This window comes from Biomphalaria glabrata, chromosome 13, assembly GCF_947242115.1.
Source record: "Biomphalaria glabrata chromosome 13, xgBioGlab47.1, whole genome shotgun sequence".
Taxonomy (NCBI): Eukaryota; Metazoa; Mollusca; class Gastropoda; family Planorbidae; genus Biomphalaria; species Biomphalaria glabrata.
The window spans coordinates 30399397-30424381 of NC_074723.1; the positions used below are offsets into that span (position 1 = coordinate 30399397).

At 36.7% G+C, this 24985-nt stretch overlaps 1 protein-coding gene across 1 annotated transcript; it reads right to left on the reverse strand.

Annotated features, from left to right (window-relative positions):
* Window positions 1-4513: 4513 nt before the first annotated feature.
* On the reverse strand, window positions 4514-23177 carry LOC106052234 (ultra-long-chain fatty acid omega-hydroxylase-like). The gene is made up of 13 exons (XM_056008985.1): window positions 22664-23177; window positions 19487-19636; window positions 19159-19306; window positions 16851-17038; window positions 15573-15697; window positions 14540-14602; window positions 14242-14365; window positions 12299-12434; window positions 12067-12190; window positions 10873-11003; window positions 10149-10296; window positions 9547-9612; window positions 4514-6863 (listed from the first exon to the last, which is right to left on the reverse strand). The coding sequence occupies exons 2-13, from the start codon at window positions 19625-19627 to the stop codon at window positions 6761-6763; spliced, it is 1497 nt and encodes a 498-aa protein (XP_055864960.1). The 5' UTR covers window positions 19628-19636; window positions 22664-23177; the 3' UTR covers window positions 4514-6760.
* Between the last annotated feature and the right edge of the window lie 1808 nt (window positions 23178-24985).

Genomic DNA, 24985 nt, shown 5'->3' on the forward strand with positions numbered 1-24985 from the left:
TTTCTAATTTATAGATCATCTTTCATGCATATAGCCTACTCAGTGCGCTATGGTCTAGTTTCTAATTTATAGATCATCTTTCATGCATATAGCCTGCTATGTGCGCAATGGTCTAGTTTCTAATTTATAGATCATCTTTCATGCATATAGCCTACTATGTGCGCTATGGTCTAGTTTCTAATTTATAGATCATCTTTCATGCATATAGCTTGCTCAGTGCGCTATGGTCTATTTTTTAATTTATAGATCATCTTTCATGCATATAGCCTGCTCAGTGCGCAATGGTCTTGTCTCTAATTTATAGATCATCTTTCATGCACTCAGTGCGCTATGGTCTAGTTTCTAATTTATAGATCATCTCTCAAGCGTATAGCCTCCTCAGTGCGCAATGGTCTTATCTCTAATTTATAAATCATCTTTCGTGCATATAGCCTGCTCAGTGCGCTATGTTCTAGTTTCTAATTTTTAGATCTTCTTTCATGCATATAACCTGCTCAGTGCGCTATGGTCTAGTTTCTAATTTATAGATCATCTTTCAAGCGTAATGTCTGCTCAGTTCGCTATGGTCTAGTTTCTAATTTATAGATCATCTCTCAAGCGTATAGCCTGCTCAGTGCGCAATGGTCTTATCTCTAATTTATAGATCATCTTTCATGCATATAGCCTGCTCAGAGCGCTATGGTCTTATTTCTAATTTATAGATCATCTTTCATGCATATAGCCTGCTCAGTGCGCAATGGTCTTATCTCTAATTTATAAATCATCTCTCAAGCGTATAGTCTGCTCAGTGCGCTATGGTCTAGTTTTTAATTTATAGATCATCTTTCATGCATATAGCCTGCTCAGTGCGCTATGGTCTAGTTTCTAATTTATAGATCATCCTTAATGCATATTGCTTGCTCAGTGCGCTATGGTCTATTTTTTAATTTATAGATCATCTTTCATGCATATAGCCTGCTCAGTGCGCTATGGTCTTATCTCTAATTTATAGATCATCTTTCATGCATATAGCCTACTCAGTGCGCTATGGTCTAGTTTCTAATTTATAGATCATCTTTCATGCATATAGCTTGCTCAGTGCGCTATGGTCTATTTTTTAATTTATAGATCATCTTTCATGCATATAGCCTGCTCAGTGCGCTATGGTCTTATCTCTAATTTATAGATCATCTTTTATGCATATAGCCTGCTCAGTGCGCTATGGTCTAGTTTCTAATTTATAGATCTTCTTTCATGCATATAGCCTGCTCAGTGCGCTATGGTCTAATTTCTAATTTATAAATCATCTGTCAGACATATAGCCTGCTCAGTAAACTATTGTCTAATCTCTAATTTATAAATCATCTTTTAGACATATAGCCTGCTTAGTGCGCTATGGTCTAATCTCTAATTTATAGATAATCTTTCATGCATTTAGCCTGCTCAGTGTGCTATGGTCTAATCTCTAATTTTTAAATCATCTTTCATACATATAACCTGCTTAGTGTGCTATGGTCTAATCACTAATTTATAAATCATCTTTCATGCATATAGCCTGTCCAGTGCGCTATGTCCAGTCTTTTTTTTTTGTCGACCAGTGAGTGGAGGAGTTATATGGAACAGAGTTTACATTTTGCCTTGACGAGCTCAGCCGAGAAATCTGAGCCCGATTTGAGGTTCGAACTCGAGTCGCCTTGATTGCTAGCCAAGCGATTTTTGCCTCTTGGCTACACATCCCATTGTCATTGTACCGTCTCTGTTTGTTTCTGTGACGCGTGTGTTGCGTGGTCAAAACAAAATCATTATTTTAAGATAAACAATCAACGACACAATCATTACCAATCATCAGAGTGGATACTTGTGGTTAATTAGCGGACATTCCATTTTAAAATTGAAGGAAAACTTTAATATTCAAAGCTGGAATTAGAAAATGAATAAAGACACATGATATAGAGTGGCCAGACAAGATCTCGAATGGAGAAATTTGGCAAAGAACAAATCAGCAGCCCATTGAAGTAGATATCTAACTCACAAATATCCATTTAGAAGGGATGTATGCAAATCCTCGTCTCTGCTACGTCTCAGTGATGTAGCTAGGAATTTGTGGGTCAAGAGATTTTACTCATTTCAGGAGATTTCCAGGACCTTATAGGAGGCCCTGGAAAAAAAAAAATTAATAATAATAGCGTTTATGTAGCGCTACTTTCATGCTTATAGCATGTTCAGAGCGCTATGGTTCAATCTCATTTGTGGGCCAGTGGGGAAAGGGGGTATCTGGGAGAAGGTTTTCCGTGCTGCCTTTAGGCTCACAGTAAACACAACTCTGCTCGAGTCGGGCGTCGAACCTTGAGCCCCCTCTATAGGTAGCCAGGCCAAGTTCAAGCGTACTTGGCCTCTCAACCACGCTTCCCACTTTCAATCAGGATGCCGCGGAAACCATGTTATTATATATAAGTTATAATAATAATAATAATAATTTTTATTGTCCGTAATGAAATTTGTTTAACAATTAGTGCATTACACCTGTAACGAGTCGAGACTGACCTATTTCGACCATTTTCTAGAAGCCCAGGTCAAGGCAAAGTTGACAAGTGTAATTAAGTTAATTTTAGTCATCCAATCAGAGAAAAAGATAAAGGGAGAAAAAAGCCTACGTCTGCTACTAGATTTATTCTAGAAGGTCACATTTAATAAAATAATAAGGGGAGAAGTTTCTATGATTCTGGAAAGTACGATTGAGAAAAATATAAATTAGGGGAAAGTGAGTTAGTCGGGGTCCTAGCATTGTAACGGTCTTTGCTCAGTAACGGTCTTGTGTTGGTATGAGTTTAAACATTTGCGGGTCCATTAGTTGAAGTTACATTATTTGAAGTTATGCTAGTTGAAGTTTTTGTTGTATCTGTAAGTTTTTTGTTATGAAGAATTACGTCAAGTGGTTATCGAATTGAGAAGTTTATGCAATCTGAAGAAGTTTATTAAAGAACTTTTGAGAGAATACAGATGCTTCTTCAGTGAATTATCATATTATTAATATAATCTTCTGTGTGTGATGATTCTGTGTAATCAACAATAAGATGTATTACCAAGAAATACATAAACAGAAATCGTCACAACACCAAACAAAACCTTTTAACTATAAAAAAAGACAAATTGTACATTCACACCAGACTCACTCATAATTCACATATGAAAAGTTTATATCAGATTATTTCTATTTACTGATTTGATTGCCAGGGGAACAAAAGAGTCTGCTTCTTTTGCTATCGGTGTCTTGTATCTCTTTTGTGATGGTAAAATCATAAAATCCTGACCCAAAGGGTGATTTTTTATCTCTAGAATCTCTTTAGCTTTTTTATAAATATTTGTCTCAATCAGCTGCCCGAAATGATGGGGGGGGGGGTGCCAATGATTTTACCAGCAGCATTTAGGATTTTATGAAGTTTATTTTTATTTTTAATGCTCAGATTGCCATACCAGGCAGTGATACTAAAACTTAAAATATTGCAGATGTGAGCTTGATAAAACATAGCCAAGGCTTTTTCGCTAACATTAAACGAGGACAGTTTTCTCAGTAATCGTAATTTTTTGCTACTCTTTTTTGCTGATATAATCAGTATTTGCAGTAAAATTTAGTTTATCGTGTAGGATAGTACCAAGGTATTTAAAAGTTTGCACTATTTCAATGTTCTCTCCAGCTACAGAAACAATATCATTTTCCTTCATTTCCCTAAGAAAATCGATTATCATTTCTTTGTTTTTTTTTTGTGTTTTTTTTTGTTTCTTTTTTACATTTAATAAGAAAAATTATCTATATAGTATTTTTTAATGAGTTCTATTTCTCTGAAATACTCATTTTCGTCTGAGCTCTCTGAGAGCAGGGCAAGAAGAGCGTGGTTTAATTCAATAATTTATAACTATCAAAAATGCGGGGCCTATGAAAGTGCGAGACCGCAAAAGTTGCTATGGCCTTTTTGTAGTACACCTGTTATCCTCTTGTAGGAAATTTCTTGTTGTAGACCTTTGCGTTATAAAATTAAAGACTCACTTTTGGTTCCGTGAATGTGGCTTATGCTACAAGCGCTTTTAGAGTGTGCCTGGACAAAAGCACAGACATACATGATGAACTAAAGATTCCTTCCAACCTGTTCATGTTCACAAAGAATCATATTAGTGTTCTGTGTCCCAAGCGGAAATTATGTTTTATTTATATAGTTTTTTTTCTTTTGATGTTATTCATAAAAACGTCATTTATACAGGACCCTTATCCTCTGGTCTTGAGAAATTTAATTTTAAGATTATTAAATAATATTAAACTAATGTAACAGTTTTTATCGAAACAACAGCTTCAGGTGCCGACGATATTTAGGTTTAACAAATAAAACATTGAAAATTTATTAAGAGATTATATTCTGTTACATAGTATCATCGAAAAAAACAATCCTATATTTTCGTGAATATACATAAATTTTATTTTATTATGTATTGGTTCATACAGTTTGAATAAAATTATATTTACGTTATAGTTAATCTTTTTTTTTTTAAATGACTTAAAAAATATAGTAGAGCTCTAAATGTGCATAATTACGACTAGATTAATAAAGGGATACCTGTTGGACGTAATTATATTCTCTTTTTCTTTTTATAATTTCACTCGGGGTGGGAATGAAACAAATAGCCAGCACCCTAGTCCAAAAAGTCCGCCACGTCGTTTCACAAAGGGGGCCGACATCAATGCGCCGTTTAGCTGGAGTGGATGTCCCTGCAAGAAACAGTGGCGGTTACAGTATAAGAATGTTTGTAAAATGTTTTACATGTTTCGGATGTTCCTTCAGAGTTGAAGATAGTTTACTTCATAGTCCAAACCTCACGTAGGACGACGGGGGATGGGAGCGGGCAGGGTTTGAACCCGGGACAATCGATAAATCCAAACAACAGACCAGCGCGCAAACCGCACCACCAGGCAACCATCCAATTATATGAGACAATCATTGAATGGTTAGCGCTGAACTCGGATACTTATAGCGAGTGGGACCCAGGAACAAGGCGTGGTGCACCGTGTACGTGGTAAGGTCGCCTTACTCGATTCATGGCCGTCACTGCCCTCAGACAGGACAGGGGTGAAAAGCCCCATGTTCAGGCTTGTTCGTTGGATAAAAGTCTTTCTAACGATCGACGGGATAATGGCGGCTTCGGTTACGATTCCCCCTACTGGACTTTATTGAAGGTGAAGATTGAAGATCATTTATAAGATATTTTTCAAAACTACTGCTGTCAAAACTTTCTTATAATGTATTAACATCAGTCACTAATTCTAACGCAAATAAACAAACAAACAAACAAAAAAACGACTAAGCAATAAACTCATCTGAAATAATCCAACTCAAAGATTGCATCAGTAATCCTCAGCCAATACAAACACGCACACACAAGCACACTCCATATTTTCTTTTGTTCACCAAACGCAGGAGCCCCTATAAAATTTATAATTTATACAAGCACACTCCATAACAGTGACAAAATTTATAGATAGAAAGTTTGTATTTAGTTTACAAAAATAAAAAATCAACAATTACAAATGACAAATAATTTATTTTTTTACACACCATCTCACATCTAACACAGTATAGACATTATATTTAGAACAGAATAGAAAGTATATACATGTTTAAAAAATTTCCAGCAGGGCCGGATCTAAGAATGTGGAGTCTTTGTGCAGTATTTTTTTTAATAAACTACCCTGTTTCAAAAGCGTCAATACAAATGCTCTTCTTAATAATAAAAATAATAGATCTCAAAGCAGTTCATATTTGTAAAGAAGAAAATAAAGTATTTATACATTTTATCTCAGTTTCCATATTTTTCGCATTCAGAAGTGATGTCCATACAGGAGGATTGTGATCAAATAACTTCGTTTGTATTTGCTTTAGACCCGATGTCCAGAATTTGAGACTCGCTTGTCGTCATCCTTTTCTACTCTACAGTAATAGTTAATTCGGAAAGAACTCGCTCACCTTTTTAAGGGCTATCTTCTTCTTTGTAATAGTCATATAAGTTGAGTCTAAACATCTTATAACTCTAAGCCCATTGGCGTAGCTATGGTGGGGGAGGAAGGGGAGAACTGGACAATCCCCCAGGGCAAATGAGTGTTTTTTTACATTAAATATTACGCAAAATGAAGGGGTTCCAAAGAAGTCAAGCCCCACCCCGAACCCCTAAATGATGGAAAATTACTAACTACGCCCCTGTCTAAGCCTATGAAATCTTGCCTCCATCTGCCTGTCTAAACAAACTTCTGTCTGGGAAAGACCCAAGCAGCCGTAAATTATTACATCGCTATTACCGAGGGCTCATATCCCAAGGCGCTCAAATGAGAAGCGAGGCCAGGGCCGAGCACACCAGGGAAACACACACATATTCCTTCTCTGTACCACATCAGCGGTGCAGGTGTCCGCCATATTGAAATAAGACTCAAAATAAATCCAGACTTCAAGAAATTTTTTAATTGCCCATTTTAGTTTGTTAACCAAACGCACCAGCCCCTATAAAATCTATAATTAATACAAATGCAATAAGAATTTCATCAAAGCTGAAGTTTAACAACTGTTTCTGGTCTTTTGAGACAAGCAAACTTCCTTCCCATTGCCCCTAAAAACAAAAGAATTTTGTTTTACAAGGGCTTAAAAACATGAATCTTGTTTTACAAGGACCTATAAACATAAATTTTGTTTTACAAGGACTTATAAACATAAATTTTGTTTTACAAGGACTTATAAACATAAATTTATTCTCTAATGGTTGCATAGACAAAGGCTCCTTTCTCTGGCTTCATTGTGACGATGGGCATCCTACGTGCTGTCTGGGAAGGGTCAAGGCTGAGCTTAAAGCTGAAATGTAAAACAGGAAAACAACAAGTTACCCAAAAATAACATCAAATAACCTTTATAAAAACATCCAATAAGCTTGTAAATAACACCATGTGACCTCTAAAAAGCATCAAATAACCTTACCAAGGAAAATACAAAAATTCATTTTAAAAAAGCTTAGCTAAACACGAAGAACTCCGTCCTCAAAACTATATCTACAAATAATGTACAATTATTTCCCATATTTGAAATTTAACAAATAATTAGTTATCAATAATTAATTAACTAATAGAGTATTTTTGTTTATTGATTCATGTTTTGTTAGATACTATAAATAATTGTTTGAAGTATCAACTTGATCGGAGAATGCGAGAGGGAGAAATAGCGTTACAACTATTTAAGGGGACTAAATCCACACACACACAAAATAGCCATATCTGTGAATACTAGAGTATTAGTTTCCTTTGTTGCTGTTAAAATAAATATGGATTATATGGCCTCCTTCAGTCGCGAAGCGACTATGGATCATCTCATGGAAATGAGATGAATGCCTGGGCATAAGTTGTGGTCGGAACGATGTCGCCCACACATCAGTTCCCCCCACTCCATGCAGCTGATGTATCCAAAAGGAACGGCAGTGCCGATACAGTTTGGGGTCAGCGGCGTCGCAGGTTCTGCCAGAGTGTAGCACTGGGTGCTGCAAACTGCCTTAGGGTCGCCAGCTCCTGATTTTTCCTCAGGGTTGACTCCCGAAGCCTTTCCCATGATTGGGTATAGCTGCAAGGCAACAGAGGTTTGAATTCAGAGTTTTCCTTCTCCTAGGTGGGTAGCCAGCCATGGCTAACGAGCTCCTCCTGCCCGAAGCTTACTGGTTAAGGCGCCAGTTACTCGCTTTTGCCCCTTCTCCTGTTAGTGATAACAGTTCCGTCGGACTCAATATCTGAGCCACACATGAGGGCCAGGAGTTGGACTGGTTGTCAGAGGCTATTTGAGTCACCTTTGCCATTAGGAAGCATTTTATAGGTAGTGGAATGCTTACATCCATTACCACTTCCGGCAATGACAACCTTGCGGAAACAAATATGGATTATCAGTAAGTACTGTCGTATTGTTTACTTTTTTTTTTGTACATTGATTCATGTCTTGTCTATGTCAATGAATAATTGTGCAAAGTTTCAGCTTGATCAGAGAATGGATAGGAAAGAAATAACGTGTGCAAGCTTTTTCCCAGACAGACAGGGGGCGCGGTGGCTGAGGGGTTAAGCGCTTGGCTTCCGAACCTGGGATCAAATCTTGATGAAGACTGGGATTTTCAATTTCGGGATTTTTAGGGCGCCCCTGAGTCCACCCAACTCTAATGGGTACCTGACTTTAGTTGGGGAAAAGTGAAGGCGGTTGGTCTTTGTGCTGGTCACATGACATCCTGCTCTTTAACCGTTGGCCAAAGCAACTGATGACCTTAACATCATCTTCCCCATTGATCGCCAGGTCTGAAAGGGGAAACTTTAGTTTTACTTTTACAGACAGACAGACAGACAGATAGATAGAGTGAGCTGATAAAAGCTTTGTAAAAACAAAATAGCCTTAAAATGACATGATACATTTTTATTTCTATATTTCGAAAGCGTTCAGAACAAAAGATTAGTACGTACTTGTTCAAACCTGTTGTTGAACGGTGAGGGATGGCAGCGAGCTGGATTTGAACTGGGGGCAAAAGAGATGACTGTTCGTAGCGGATACTACTCGACGAGGCAGCCACCCATATGGCCGCATAAAAGAACTTATAAACTGATGACTTTCACTTTTGAGAGGGGAAAGGGTAAAGGCGGAGAGAGAGTTGACTAATCCCAGTTACTCTGAAATAATGTTGCTATTTATTTATTATTTTTTAGGAAAATCACGAACTCCTATTTCAAACCCATGCCATTCAGAGTAGCAACCAAAACCTTTTCCGATTCGCCTACATTGCAAAGAAAAACGGGAAACTATGACTCATATAGATCAATGTACTTTAGGATTATCAAGTCATAAAATACAAGTAAATATATTTTAATCTTTATTTCAAAACTGAATGCCTGATTTTTTGTGTACGTATATTTACTTTTTTTTTTTTTTTTTTTTTTTTTTTTTTTTTTTTTTAAAAGGAAACCTCAGAATTTGCGCTATTCAGTTTTAGCTTTATCATCATAGGAATCCTTGGGCTTTATGCCTCTTTTCTTTGCCTCTTTTTTGGACTTTATATGCCTCTTTTATGGGCCATCTTGCCTCTTTTGTGGGCCTTTTTTTTTTTTTTTTTTTAATATGTTTTTATTTGTAAGTTATCATAATTCACAAGTATTAAATCATAAACAATTGAAAAGTGATTAACCTAAAAATATGATAACAGTAATAGAAATATTATTTGATATCAAAGACATACTACCTAACCAATGAACCCCCTAAAGACAGAAAAATGATACAAGTATACTCTACTCCAGAACAATCAACACAATATCAGATATCCCTGACACCCAACACCCTATTTCTGAAAAACTACATGAGCATTATACAGGTATATGAAAATCAAACTAGATAATTCTCTACCCTAACGAGAAAAGGGCAAGTAGAATTTTTTTTTTTGGTCTAAATAAATTGGTGTTCTTTGGTCTTAAACTAAGTAAAGAATTATGTGAATAAAAAAAATTTGACAATAAAAACCACTTACTTTTGAATCACTTTACATATCGTGACTTTCATTTCATTCATTGCGAAGTTTTGTCCTATACAGTTCCTGGAGAAAAATATCGAATAGTTCAGCTTTTGCTTTGTTATTTGGCATTGTGGTTGTAGATATGTAATGTTTAATAATGCGCAGTGACGTAGCTAGGAATTGGTCATCATTTTGGAGGTCCGGGGAATCGACCTCTTTGGGGGTTCCTGCGTTTTGCATAATATTTAATATTTAATGTAATAACAAAAAATTGAACACTCATTTGAGGCCCCCTTCCTCAAGTAGGGACCCGGGTGGATTTTCTAATTCTTCCCCCCCCCTTAACCTCAACCTAGATACGCCACTGTTATTGTGTTGAAGTTTGGGAATACTTATATGAAATAAATGTATTAGACTAATCTTTGGAGTTTGTAGTTGTTTTGTTTTTTTTAAATTGAACTATTAATTATAGTAATTGTTTTGTAGTTTTTACTGTTGTTATGTCATGTTATTTTATTAAAGTGGCTGTTACATTTCCAAATCAAAGCAAATATCTCCAGAAATAAAAGCCAATGTAAAGCTAAAACGATCGACCTGGGCACCTGGCTATTAGTTACCTTGACCCTGCAGAGAATGGCACAAACTGAAAAGGATCCATTTTTTTCTGATCGTCTGGATGAAAACGTTCAGGTCTGTATTCGTGAGGATCCTCCCAGACATGGGGGTTGTGATGGAGGGCATAGATCTGGATACAAACTCTGCTTCCTGTGAATACATGTAGTAACTGTTTTAGTGGGAAAATAGTTTTAGTACGTTTCAAATGTTGTCACGACAAAGTCGTTAGAGAACCCATGATCTAAGGTCCAGGAATGCGTCCCGATGTTATCCGATGTTATCCGAAGTTATCCGATGTTATCCGATGTTAATCGATGATATCCGAAGTTATCCGAAGTTATCCGATGTTATCCGATGTTATCCGGGATCACCCATTGTTTTTCGAGAACGAGAGCAAAAGAAACGAAGCGGCCTTAGCCAAGAGAAAGAAAAAGAAACGAGGTGGCCATTAGAGCTAGACTTAGAGGTGCCATAAAGATCCCGAGATTAAAAATCCTAGTCTCACCAGGATTCGAACCAGAGACTCCGGCTCGGAAACCAAGTGCGTTACCACACAGCCACCGCGCCTCTGAGTCAATGAAGGCAACAGAGAAACCTCCTTCAAGATACTCCCTTCATCTCCCCCTATCAAACTCATAAGAAAGTGAACAAGCTTATAGAATTATAGACGCACAACACAAAATTATTATTTTTTAATCCTCAGACTAATTTAAATAGAAGTCCTACCTGCAGGTATGATGTGACCATGGACATTGCAATCTTCAGTGATGGTCCTCTCAATGAAGGGTACAGGGGCGTGAAGTCTAAGCCCCTCTTTAATACACATTGTCGTGAACTCAAGTTTAGGCAGGTCACTCCTGAAACAAAAAAATATATTCACAAGGAACCTTGGGAAAAGTGCATTAGGGAATCAGACAGCTTAATGGGCTACATTTGCTTATTTCCCATTGGCTGCTGAGAGGACTGTCGAAAAGGATGTCTCTCAATTGGCATGCGTGGATCGGGAGCTCTTCACATCTAGTCCAGTTTGAAGTTTAAGAATGTATGTAATAATTACTGGGTTGGGTCACACCATGTACGTAATGCAGTCCTACGGTCCAGAAGGCTGGGACACTGAGATGAATTTCTTCATATTCCTATTATGTGGCGCCTATGCACGCGGAGCTGTATTGGCGGAGCCATAGGTTTTATTGTGTGTGCGACCTGCTGACGCATGTGACTCATTCAAATGACACAGGTCATGGGCTGTCAATGGACAAGGGACTGTACTACTAGTACACACAAATATGACCTATGTAATGGCGAGACCAATCGTTATAAAGGGTATGAAAAATGACTTGTAAAGTCACAACCTGTGGGAAGATAGACAAATAGCTACATCGTACAGACCTGTGACGTGGCTACAATCTATTGGTCAAAACTTCCCACAGTTTGTGACGTTGCAGGTCCGTGTTGTGGCCTTCTAAAACGAATGGTCTCGGTTATGGTCATGTGATCGAAAGTCATAGTGGACGAGAGACAGTGCGTGTAAGGAGCTCAGGACAGCGAGGAAACCGGGACTGTTGGTCGTGAGGTCAGTCCGGGGAGTCCTCAAGTGAAGCAGTACTAGTCCAGGATGAGATAGAGAGACAGTAGAGTTTAGTTCGGCAGTACGGTGATGTACAGTGTAACATTTATGGTTTGTTAATTGTCTTGTTAATTAAGTCGCATTGGTTGTTATTTATTTATTTACTCAATTAAAGTACCAGATTATTCTGGAACTCTTGTTTTCAAGTTCTTGTGTTTGATGTATTGTGTTGAGCGTTGTTTGCAGAAGGCCTGATTAGGAGAGAGAATCGTTACAATTTATAATACCGTCAATACGCCAATTTAATGATACATAACGTTTGATTTCAGCTAAAGCTATTTTGTATATATTACCACTCTAGTTGTTCTCTCCCTTGAAGAACATCCATAATCTCCTGATAAACTCTCTCCTGGTTTTCAGGATGCTGTGCCAGTGAATACAGTGTCCACGTCATGCCACTGGCAGTTGTGTCATGGCCTGACAGAAAAGAAAAAAAACTGCTATTGTTTTTATAGTTTTAACATAGTTTTAAATAATTGAACAAAATGGTAAGGAAAGTTCTTCATTTGATGAACAAAGTTTTACCTTCAAATAAGAATGTGTCCACTTCATTTCTTATCTCCAGGAGACTAAGTCCTGCCCCTTCCTCGTCTCTGGCTGTCAGAAGTGTGTCCAGAAAATCTTTCACTTTGTGTTGCTGCACTGGGGTAGAATCATTTTCCTAAGATAAATGTAATATATAAACTAGATTTAGGGTTTAAACAAGCAAAATATTTTTTAAAATCATTAAAAAAACAAACAAAAAAAAAGGCCTATCTGAAAGTGAAGAATTCCGTCTTAAAACTATATCTACCAATAATGTACAAGCTATTTCCCTTATTCGATATCAAGCAAAATAATTAACTACCAACAATTAACTGACTAATTGAGTATTTTGTTTATTTAGTCATATTTATTTAGGGAAAATAAATAATTGTTTAAAATATCAACTTGATCGGAGAATGCGTGAGGGAGAAATATCGTTAACAATTATTTAAGGGGACTAAACCAAAAAAATTTAGCCATACCTTAAGAATACTAAAGTATTAGGTTTTTTTTTTGTTGCTATTAAACAGAATAATGAATTGCCAGTAATTAATTGTCTATTTGGTTACTTTATTTTATTGATTCATGTCTTGTCTATGTCAATGAATAATTGTATTAAGCTTCAGCTTGATCAGAGGGAGAAATCACGTGTACACACTTTTTTACAAGACAGACTGACGGACAGAGTGTGCTGATATATAAGCTTTGTACAAATGGAATCACGGGAAGGTAATTATAAGTTTTATAAGCGTCAGTAACTATCTAGAAATATGGCTATACGTAGTATACTATATAAATGTGAAGGTAGCTATCGCAAGGGACTATTAATTAGTTATTAGTAAACACAATGAGCGTAGAGCCTTCATTGGGTTTACATTTTGATAGAGACAGAGATATAGGACCCGTGACCCGAGATACAGGACCCGTGATGAGATACAAGATCGGTGATCAGATACATGTCTTAAAGGCATACTTCATGTGTATATTCGTCATTAAGAGTTCCATTTATTTTTATGCTTGCTGTCCACTCCAATATAAGGATCAACTGCACTGTAATCCGCCCGTACAAGTTTACTTAAGCATCATCACGTAATCACTCAAGCAAATAGTAATCATACACCAGCAGCGTACTAAATATACATTAAAAAAAAAAACTCTTTAGAAAAGCTTGTCCAACGGGAAGAGCTGCGAAATGACAGTCATATATATATATATATATCAATACTGTAGAAATAATCTCCCCTTTTACTATATAAAACAAAAGCAAGTTATTACGAGTAATTTACTAAGTTCGTTAATTTTTTATTGATTCGTGTACTGTCATGGACTATGAATAATTATGCAAAAAAAAACTCAACTTGATCTGAGAATGGCGCGTACAAAACTATACCAGACAGGCAGAGTGTGTTCATAATGATAGTCAATAAAGATTGAAATGTCTATGGAACTTTCAAGATTTAAAAGTCCATCTACAGCCTCCTTCAGTTGCAAATCGACTACGGATCAACTCAAATAAATGACTGCTGGCATTAGGTATGGTTAGAATGATGTCGCCCCACAAAGCAGTTCCCCCCCCCACTCCACGGAGATGGTGGGTTTGGGATCAGCGATGTAGCAGGCTGCAAGCTGCATAATAGTTCCCGGATCCAGATTTTTTCCTCAGTGCTGACTCCTGAAGCTTTTCCAATGATTGGGTTTAGCTGGAAGTCAGAACAGGGCAGCAGAGGTTTGAATTCAGAGTTATCCTTTTCCTAAGTGTGTAGCCAGCCTAGGCTAAGAGCCCCTCCTGCCCGAAACTTACTGGTTGTTATAGCCGAATGTGGTAATGGATATAAAATTTAAATGTTTAAAGTCTGTACATTTTCCTTTCTTTTCCTGTCTTAACCCCTTTCTCCCTCCCCCCCAAAATGTATTTTCTTAAGTGAATGTATAAATAAAAGTACCAATTCCTTCTTTCTTTTATTTATAATTTCTTCCGCAACTTTGTGGGCAGTGTCACAGAGTTGATAAAACTTTCTCCCCTTTGACGTCAAGCTATAGATGAATTCATTTAAGTAAAATGGATTTCTGCGGAAAAGAAAGATATTTAAAAAATATTTAAAGATATGTAAAATCAATATAGGATAATAATACTCCAAGCAAAAAGCAGAAAGCATTTAAATATGTTCTACGTATAAAAAAAAAAAGATTTGCAAAAATCGAATATATATATATATATACATATATATAATCACTACTTACATTGCTCTCTCTGCCCAAAGAGTTTGAAGTTGTCCAATCACCGTCGAATAATCACTTGCAGCACTGTCAAGTGACGTAATTGGTTGATTAGTTAAACATAATATAATATATTAGCTAAATTAGTTTGGAATAGGGAATGTGAACAAGATATTAGAAACATGCCAAATTAACACAGAGCTTAGAGACTTTGGGGATTGAAGGAATCTTTTGTATGTACATCTATACTTAACACTGTCCATTTGATGAAAAAAAAATGTCTCCGATTCGGAATGAGCAAAATCACCTCAATTGGGAGGGGGGGGGAGCAGCAGTTCAAGGTAGAGGTGGAATTAGGGGGGTGGAGAGTGAAGCAACAGATAAGGGGCACCCGATAGAGAGAATCTTTAGTCACCATCACTGACCGTCAGCCCATTGTACAAATATTTCGTGGCATCATACGGCACTCGCCCAGGGCCCAGGGCACCATAGGTTGTATCCCGTTCATCTAGGGTTTGTGCTGATGAAGTAAACAAATATCTAGCAGCAGCCTTTCTTTGGGCTTCCCAGTCTACGTACAGGCATAGGCCTCGATTTGCATTATTTCTCTCTCCCTCTCTCCTTTTCTATTAAACCCTCACTCCATCCATCTCTCCCTCACTCCATCCATCTCTCAATCACTCCATCCATCTCTCCCTCACTCCATCCATCTCTCCTTCACTCCATCCATCTCTCCTTCACTCTATCCATCTTTCCTTCACTCCATCCATCTCTCCTTCACTCCATCCATCTCTCCTTAAATCCATCTCTCCTTCACTCCATCCATCTCTCCTTCACTCCATCCATCTCTCCTTCACTCCATCCATCTCTCCCTCACTCCATCCATCTCTCTCTCTCTCTCTCTTTCCTTTCTCTTTTTCTTTTCCCCTCAACCTCCTCCTTTTATTCCCTCTGTCTCCCTCCCTCTCTCTCTCCCTCTTTTATTTTATCTCTTTCTTCTCTCTCTCTCTCTATCTCTCTCTCTCTATCTCTCTCTCTTCTTAGAAAAGAGAATTACTTTGTAACTTGACAGTTTGACTTGTAAGAGAAGGCACATCTTAAAATTATGTCCAGAGCATCCAGATTGATTAGTGGATACAGGTCAAACGACTGGTTGCTCTTTGCTGTTTCTTTCATCCTAGCCTGAAACACAATTAAAAATGTTTATGTAATAAATGGTCGGATTTAGGTATGGCTGCCTGGTCGTGCGGTTTGCACGTTTGGATTTATCGATAGTCCCGGGTTCAAACCCGGCCCGCTCCCATCCCCCGTCGTCCTGCGGGAGGTTTGGACTAGGAAGTAAACTATCTTCAACTCTAAAGGAACATCCGAAACATGTCAAACATTTTACAACAAACAAACGCAAATAATTTGTACTTACTTGTTTTCTAATAGAAAACTAACAGAAGTAGGCACACCTATTTTACTTCAGTAAAATTATTCATGAAATAGATACACTTTTATCTTTAAAAGTATGCCGTCACGCCAGCAACCACTGGTTAATTTGGGCTCTATATTAATGAGATACGAGTATAATTAATAATATATTATAAATAGGATCGGATTTAAAGGAGGGAAGTCGGGTTACAGACCCGGGGACTCCACAAGAAAGGGGCTTCCACAAAAGAGATAAAAATATATCCGAATTTTCTGCGAGTTAGAAACTTAAGTTTTTTTTTTTTTTTTTTTTTTGGGGGGGGGGTCCAAAAATTAAAAAATGTATACTTTTAAATAAAATATGCATATTAAATTTTTTAAAGGAAAGTGAGATTAAATTTACAAGAACTCTATTTCTTTCTACTTAACTATAGCTTGCTTTTAGATCCAAGTCTGTTCATTCATAGGTGGATCTTTAGTTGAATTTGAAAAATTGTAGGGGCCTACACAAAAATCCTTCCTCTGTGCGTCCACATACTTAAATCCGGCCCTGATTATAAACCAAGTTTTATACAAAACACATTTGAGGATCAATTCGTAATCACATCTTCACATTTAGGTTTTATATGATCTCAACGTTTGTCTGTCTATAGACCCTTGATAAACTTGTAATTTAGGAAGGCGTTGCTGAGTGGGAAAGCGAGCGGTAAAGCGCTTGACTTTCAAACCAAAGAACCACGAGTTCGAATCCTGAGAAAGACTGGGATTTTGAACCCATAAGTTCACCCAAATTTAATGTGCCTGAAATAATTTGGGGAAAGCAGTTGTGCTGGCCATATGACACCCTCGTTAGCAGACGTCCTGAGAATCAGATAAGCTTTACATCATCCGCACCATGGACTGAAAATAAAATACTTACAATTAACAGATCCCCGCATTGATTGTAGATGTCCACGTATTGGCGCAATATATCAAAATGAAAGGCCGGAGTCAGCAGACGACGACTTCTGGCCCACTTTGCTCCATTGGCTATTAACAAACCTTCGCCCAGCCAACGGACACCCATGTCATAAGATGTTGAAAAGTAAGAGTTGCGGGACTTCGGTGCTGAAGATGAAAAAAAAAATGGTATAGATCTAGAAGTATATATGATTGAAATATAAAGGACAAGGACGTAGCTCATGCTACATAGACTAATTTAGAGATGATTATCAGTGGATCTAGTTCTTACATTAATTAATAAATAAATTAGCAAGTATATCATTTACCACTCGTCAAAAAATGGCTTCATTTCTCTACTTAAAATTTGAGCAACATTGTAGCTAGATTTACAACAGATTCATTTTCTAGTCACTTTTTGATAAACATTCTCATCGATCCGCCAATCTGTAGGCGTAGTTTAACAATCTTTTATTTGCGCCCTAAAACCAAAAAATACCGTCTAACTTGTTTTAGAATACCGTTTTATTTTTAAAGTGGGGTGGTGGATTTCCTACATTTTGTGCTGACATTTCAAAGGGCCGGATGGAACCATCTAGCCCGCGGGCCGTATTTCGGGCATCATTGGACTATGACAACCAGTGCTACTCATGGCCTTCACGTGTGGCTCAGATATTGGTCCGGTAAAACCGCTATCAGAAACAAGAGAAAGGACAAAGGCGAGTAACTGGCGTCTAAACTGGAAAGCTGTTTCTGTTTTACATGTTTCGGATGTTCCTTCAGAGTTGAAGATAGTTTACTTCCTAGTCCAAACCTCCCGCAGGACGACGGGGGATGGGAGCGGACAGGGTTTGAACCCTCGACCGTCGATAAATCCGAACGACAGTCCAGCGCGCAAACCGCACGACCAGGCAGCCATCCAGCGTCTGACAAGAAGGGCTCCTTAAAATTTTGCACAATTATTTCTTGTACGTGACAACAAAAAAGAATCCCCCTCCCCCATTTTCCCATCTGGTCCAGATTATTGATAGGATTATAGGTGATAGGATTATAGGATTATAGGTGATAGGATTATAGGATTATAGGTGATAGGACTATAGGTGATAGGATTATAGGTGATAGGATTATAGGTGATGGGATTATAGTTGATAGGATTATAGTCGATAGGATTATAGCTGATATGATTATAGGTGATAGGATTATAGCTGATAGGATTATAGGTGATAGGATTATAGGTGATAGGATTATAGCTGATAGGATTATAGGTGATAGGATTATAGGTGATATGATTATAGGTGATAGGATTATAGCTGATAGGATTATAGGTGATAGGATTATAGGCGATAGAATTATAGGTGATAGGATTATAGGTGATAGGATTATAGGTGATAGAATTATAGGTGATAGGATTATAGGTGATAGAATTATAGGTGATAGGATTATAGGTGATAGGATTATAGTCGATAGGATTATAGCTGATAGGAATATATGTGATAGGATCATAGGTGATAGGATTATAGTCGATAGGATTATAGTCGATAGGATTATAGGTGATAGGATTATAGGTGATAGAATTATAGGTGATAGGATTATAGGTGATAGGATTATATGTGATAGGATTATATGTGATAGGATATAGGTGACAGGATTATAGTTGATAGGATTATAGGTGATAGGATTATATGTGATAGTATTATATGTGATAGGATTATAGGTGATAGGATTATAGGTGACAGGATTATAGTCGATAGAATTATAGGTGATAGGATTATATGTGATAGGATTATAGTCGATAGGATTATAGCTGATAGGAATATATGTGATAGGATCATAGGTGATAGGATTATAGTCGATAGGATTATAGGTGATAGGATTATAGGTGATAGGATTATATGTGATAGGATTATAGCTTATTGAGATAGCTACGAGCAAGAAATCTGTTAAACCAAAACAAGTGATACAATTATTTCTAATCACACAAATTTTTTTTTTTTTTGTTATTCTAGATTTATACATTTTAATTACACGAGTGATGAAACTAATTAATACAATTGCACTTACTATAGGCTTTTTTAAAAAGTATTTTAAAATTATTTTCTAGTTACTAATGACTGTGCACCTGGGATTGTAAACTCTCTGCGAAGCTATATTATTGTTTCCCTCAATGTTTAATCTAAATAAATCTAAATACATGTTTTGAAAAGCTATTTTTTATAATGGTGAAAAAAAATGCATAATTGGGTGTGAGGAAAAGGTGAATATGCTGATATTATCAACTGTTTCACTACCTGAAGATTTCAACACTGGTCGAATGACGTCTGGGTGAAAAGCGAAGATCGCTGGGACAAGAGGCCCCAGCCACACCACATGAAAGTAGATGTACTTCTCGGTGTTGCTGTAGTCAAAGGCCAAGCCATCTTCGTTGTGGCCAGGATACTTTGCAAAAGAACAAACAGATACAAGTATGACATATAAAACATTGAAGAAATCAACAACAAGCGAGATTATGATTTGTGAGAGGGTGTAGAATAAATAGCACAAACCACTTGGCTGAGTGGCAAAGCGCTTGGTTTCCGAATTTATTTATTTTTTTAAATCTTATTGTTATATAATTACCTGATGAAGTGTTCCTGTTGTGTATCGATAGTTCGGTCTTGATGGCAATTTGAAATAGGCTCGTCTGAATTTCAAATATTTCACCAGATACTTGACAAGGAATATAGTCACAGCACCAATGACAACGTAGGTGAGTAGCATTATAGATGTCTGATAAACAAAAAATGTGTAAATATGATTTTTTTATATTGATAAGGTAAACCATTGCTCGTTATATAGTGTTAAAAAGACATAATCTATAGTAGTTTTTAGTGGGAGATTTTGTTATATATTTTTTGCAAAGTAGACGCAATCAATAGAAAAAAAATCGGATATATTAGGGTTAGATTTATAGATTTTTGGGATGAATCTGCACAATCATACTGACACATGATGTTTAAACAAGATATTTCTTTTTTATTTTTACATTTTGGCTTCTAGTAGCTTCGAGTTTCTACACAGGAGTGTACAAAATGTGGGGGGGACATAATAAGAAAGTAATTTTTTAAATTCACTTTTGCTTAAAGAAGGTTTTGGTTTTTAAAAAAAAAACCTATAGAAGATAAAATCTTATATAAGGGTCTGTTCAGTCCGCAAGTTTCAAGCTTCATGTTAAGTATATTTCAGATTCTTTTCTTGGCTCACTAGGGATTACTTACGAACGATTACTATAAATCAATAGTAAACACTTATTGATAACAAATATATTTCAAAAGAAATCCAGAAGAACTTTATCATGAAATTTACAAGTTTGTTATTTTTATATAGAAAACACTCAGTAATACCAATAAGCAAACAAACACTTGTCTTCTACTTTAAGATAACAAATGACTACACCAGTGATGCCCAATCTAATTAGACCTGAGGGCCATTTTAATGACCGACACTCGTGTCGCGAGACACATGACCGAAAATGTACAAAAAACGAAATGAAATTGACCTGAAACAATTTTATTGGAAACTTGTGAATCAGGTACTTACATTCATTAATGGGATATTGCTATTTTATTTTATATCTTTTTTTTTTTTTTACGCTTCGGAAACCGGCTTCATTTAGAAAACTTAAAATGTGAGCGGCATTGCAGCTAGCTTTACCAACGACTCATTTTTCTTGTCTCTTTATTTGCTAAATATTCCCGAAGATCCTCCAATCTTTAGGCGTAGTCTAACAATCTTTTAATGGCGGCTCAAACCAAGAATGACGTCATATTTGTTTTGTAATCCGTGTATATGTTGTTGTTTTTTTAAACGGCCACACTTTAACAAAACAAATATGTTGGCTTATTACCATGCTCCACCAAAATGTAAAGATCCGTTCTCTTTTCCTTTTAGATTCTAAATTCAGAAATCACATTTAGTTTCTTTGGCTCTCCCGTTTCATAAGCCTACAAATGTTAAATGTCACGGTACCAGTCCATCAGAGACTGAGTCGGGGCCCTAAGGTTGGTAAAGAAAAGGGAGAGAATATTATACTCTTTGTAGCGACGTTTCAGCGGGCCGGATAAAACAACGTCGCGGGCCTGATCTGGCCCGCGGGCCGTATTTCGGGCATCACTGGATTGCACAAACACCAGTCCAACAAACAAGTTTCCAACCTTCTCGGACGGAAAACAAAGACCACACTGACTCTCTCACATACAAGGACGACTATTCAGTTCACACCATATGGAACACTTCTCACATTCGTAACATAGAAGTACATAAACAAAGGGATATAACTCTTTCATACCCAAGTGACAACGAATAAACAATACATTCAATCTATCCCTACATACCCCTGACAGTCTACTTTAGTGAATCTATTAGTGAATTTAAATTGTAAAGTGTATTATTTCTTGGTACATATAGTAAGTGTTTAATCGTTTCATGAGATGTACCTGAAGGAATAAATTACTTCATTTCGTAACGAGGATTTCTTTTATCCATTCACCTAAACGATATATCTCCTCAAAAAATTAAATATCGGGACATGAGCTATAATTATGCAGTCTCCACAAATGATTATATGTCCTGCCGCTCTAGTGCAACACATAGGCTACGCGCGTACATTTGATTTTTTTTTTTGGTTAGAATAAATATGAATAATCTGTAATGATGTATGAGATGATTGATGCGAGACCATTTGTTATAGAATCCCTCAACACTGATCTGCAACGTCGCAACCTGTGGGCAGTTTAGACCGATAGCTCATCGCCACGTATAGTACAGACGCACATATCCACAACATAGATTGGACCATAATGCACTTAATACACTATAGCATGAATGACTCGTTATACAAAAGTAATTAAAAAAAAAACATAACATAATAAAAATCTCAGAAACAAAGATAAAGGCACTTTTCTTATTCCATTTGCGAGGACAAATTCTCACAAGTGCTCCTTCTTCCCTTATGCCTTGAGAGCATGCAACTGGTTGCTTGAAACAGGAAAACAACTAACTTCGTAGAGTCTCCAAGTAACGTACAAGACTAATTTAACACAAGGATATTATGCAATGTAATTGCGATGTAATTAGCGATGTAATTAGCTTCTTTCAATCAATGGCTTCCTTCAGTCGCGAAGCGACTATGGATCATCTCATGGAAATGAGATGAATGTCGCCCACACATCAGTTTCCTCCCCCCCCCCCTTATCCACGCAGCTGATGTATCCAAAGGAACGGCAGTGCCGATACAGTTTGGGGTCAGCTTCTCTCTCTCTCTCTCTCTCTCTCTCTCTCTATATATATATATATATATATATATATATATATATATAATAAGGCTAGTCTTCCAGTCCGAAGATCAGTGAGGAATGCAGTATTTCCCAAGGCTGCGCAGCCCTAGCTGTGACCTACATATTTTGCCACACCCAGGGCAAGCATAACCATTGTCCATATAGATAGATAGATAGATAGATAGATAGATAGATAGATAGATAGATAGATAGATAGATAGATAGATAGATAGATAGATATAGATAGATAGATAGATAGATAGATAGATAGATAGATAGATAGATAGATAGATAGATAGATAGATAGATAGATAGATAGATAGATAGATAGGTAGGTAGGTAGGTAGGTAGGTAGGTAGGTAGATAGATAGAGAGAGAGAGAGAGAGAGAGAGAGAGAGAGAGAGAGAGATTGTGTGTACATTTTAAGATAAGAAAAGATTAGATATGTTAATAAAAAAAAAAAAGTTGATCTACACTTACTTTCTTTAGTCCTGTAGCCCTCGATATAGCGTTCTGTAGTCTGGTAATACACCAATAGTAGGCAGTAGACGCTTATCTAGCTTGCCTTATTTTAGATATATTGATTTTATGTGCAAATCGATCAAAAGGAAGAATAATCAAATTCACACTACGATAGATCTAGTTTCTAGAAGACTTCAAGCCGTCGTTTGTCTTTTGAACCATTCGTTTCAGCTATATAAACTTATAAACTGTAACATGTTATACTTGGTGACCTCGCTACGCATCACTTTTTAGTACCAAAATAAAACAAAATCCTTATTACGGTTTGTCAAAAGGAACAATAATTAAATTCACGCTACGATAGATCTAGTTTCTAGAAGACTTCAAGCCGGTGTTCGTCTTTTGAACCATTCGTTTCAGCTATATAAAATTATAAACTGTAACATGTTATACTTAGTGACCTAGCGACACGGCATCACTTTTTAGTACCGAAATAAAACACATTCCTTATTACGCTTTGTGACCTCCCGAGCACTAGCGGGAAATCCCATTAGTTTGTCCTTACCTCTGATTGGTTAGAAAAGAAGGGGGAAATTATTTGAGGGCTTTGGGGAAAGCCAGAAAGGGGGAGAAGCGGTACTGAAGTGGGTCAGGGTCATAATAGGATGGAATATGTAATTTGATTTTAAAATATACCGTGGGCAGTTAGTAAATAATGGGTGGGTGTGGGGAGTAGGATTTTATACATGATGGAGCATCGTTTCTCAAGCGTAAAAAACAACAACTTGATTCTAGCGATATCTTATCTTATATAATACAGACGTTACTTCAAAAAAGAAGATGATTACGTCATGCATTTAGTCATGCATATTAACCAATGACTTAAATTCTGCCAAGTCACTGGTTTTCCTGGCTAGCTCAGGCAACCCCATTCCATGCTCTAATAGCACTATAGGGAAGAAGGAGTATTTGTACAAATTTGTCCTAGCATATGGGACAAGCAATGTGCCTTTATCTTTGTGTCTTTCAGAGTATTTTATTAAATTTTGTTTTTGTATTTGAAGATTATGGTTCAGTATTTTATGTATAATTGCTACTTTACTTTTGCGTCTTTTGTCCTGAAGGCTTTCTAAATTTAGTGATTTTACTAAAGGGTGTTACTCTTAGTCAAATGTGAATATTCATAGCAACATAGATCTATATAAAAAGGCTACTAGATTAACAGTGACCGAATATTTTGGTTGTTACCAAGCTCATATTAACTCCGACTCACTCCATCTATCTGTCTGTTAAATATCTTTTACACGTTATTTCTCCCCCTTCCCAGTTCTTGGCTCAAGTTAAAACGTTATACAATTATTCATTGCCGATGACAACACATAAGTCAAAAAGATTGTTTAACCAATTATATGTAATCGTTATTCATTATAATTTTGTTTTAGATGGAAAATGTTCAAACTTAGCGACGGACAATAATCACGCAGTCACACTCCAACTTAAAAGCTTTTTTTTTAAAGTAACAATTATTTCTAAATTAACAACAGACAAATAAACATTCTATTTGTGCGAGTTCTCAGATAGAACATAGCCCAATGCTAAAACACGCCGGCTTGACAAATTCTAATAGTGCTGAATGCATTCAAAAAGGAAATAAAAAACGTTTTTAATAATCTTTTTCTGTGGCTTACGGTTAACGGGGGTGTCATGTGACCAGCTTTATTTTTCCCCAACTAATGTCAGGCACCTATTAGAGCTGAGTGAACTTAGAGGCCCCAAAAGATCCCGAAATTAAAAATCCCAGTCGTCACCAGGATTCGAAACCGGGACCCCCGGTTCAGCAGCTAAGCGCTTTACCGCTCAACCACCGCGCCTTCTTTTCGGACAACAAACCTATACGGTATTGCATAATTAATATTAGGGAGATTTAAGTCAGTTACACATTTGATGTATTTTTACAAAGCCTAATATCAACTCTGTTTGTGTATGTGGTAAAAGAAGGGTTTGAACTTGACAAGACATGAATCAATCAAAATATTATATCAACTAGTCAATTAATTATTGATGATTATTTTTTTGTTTGATAAATGGTACTTAATGAGAGATTTTGATGTATATATGGATTTATTCCCCTAATTTTGTTTTGGCACATTGTTTCACCCCCTTCCCATTCTCAGATCAAGTTGAAATTTGTATAATTATTCATAGTCTATTTCAATACACAAATCAATCCAAAAATTAACCAATTAGTTTATCGATTAGAATTAATTAATTAATTTGGTTTTATTTATCAGAAAGGGAGATCAACTCTGCCATTTTCAGATAAATAGCAGTAATTGGCGG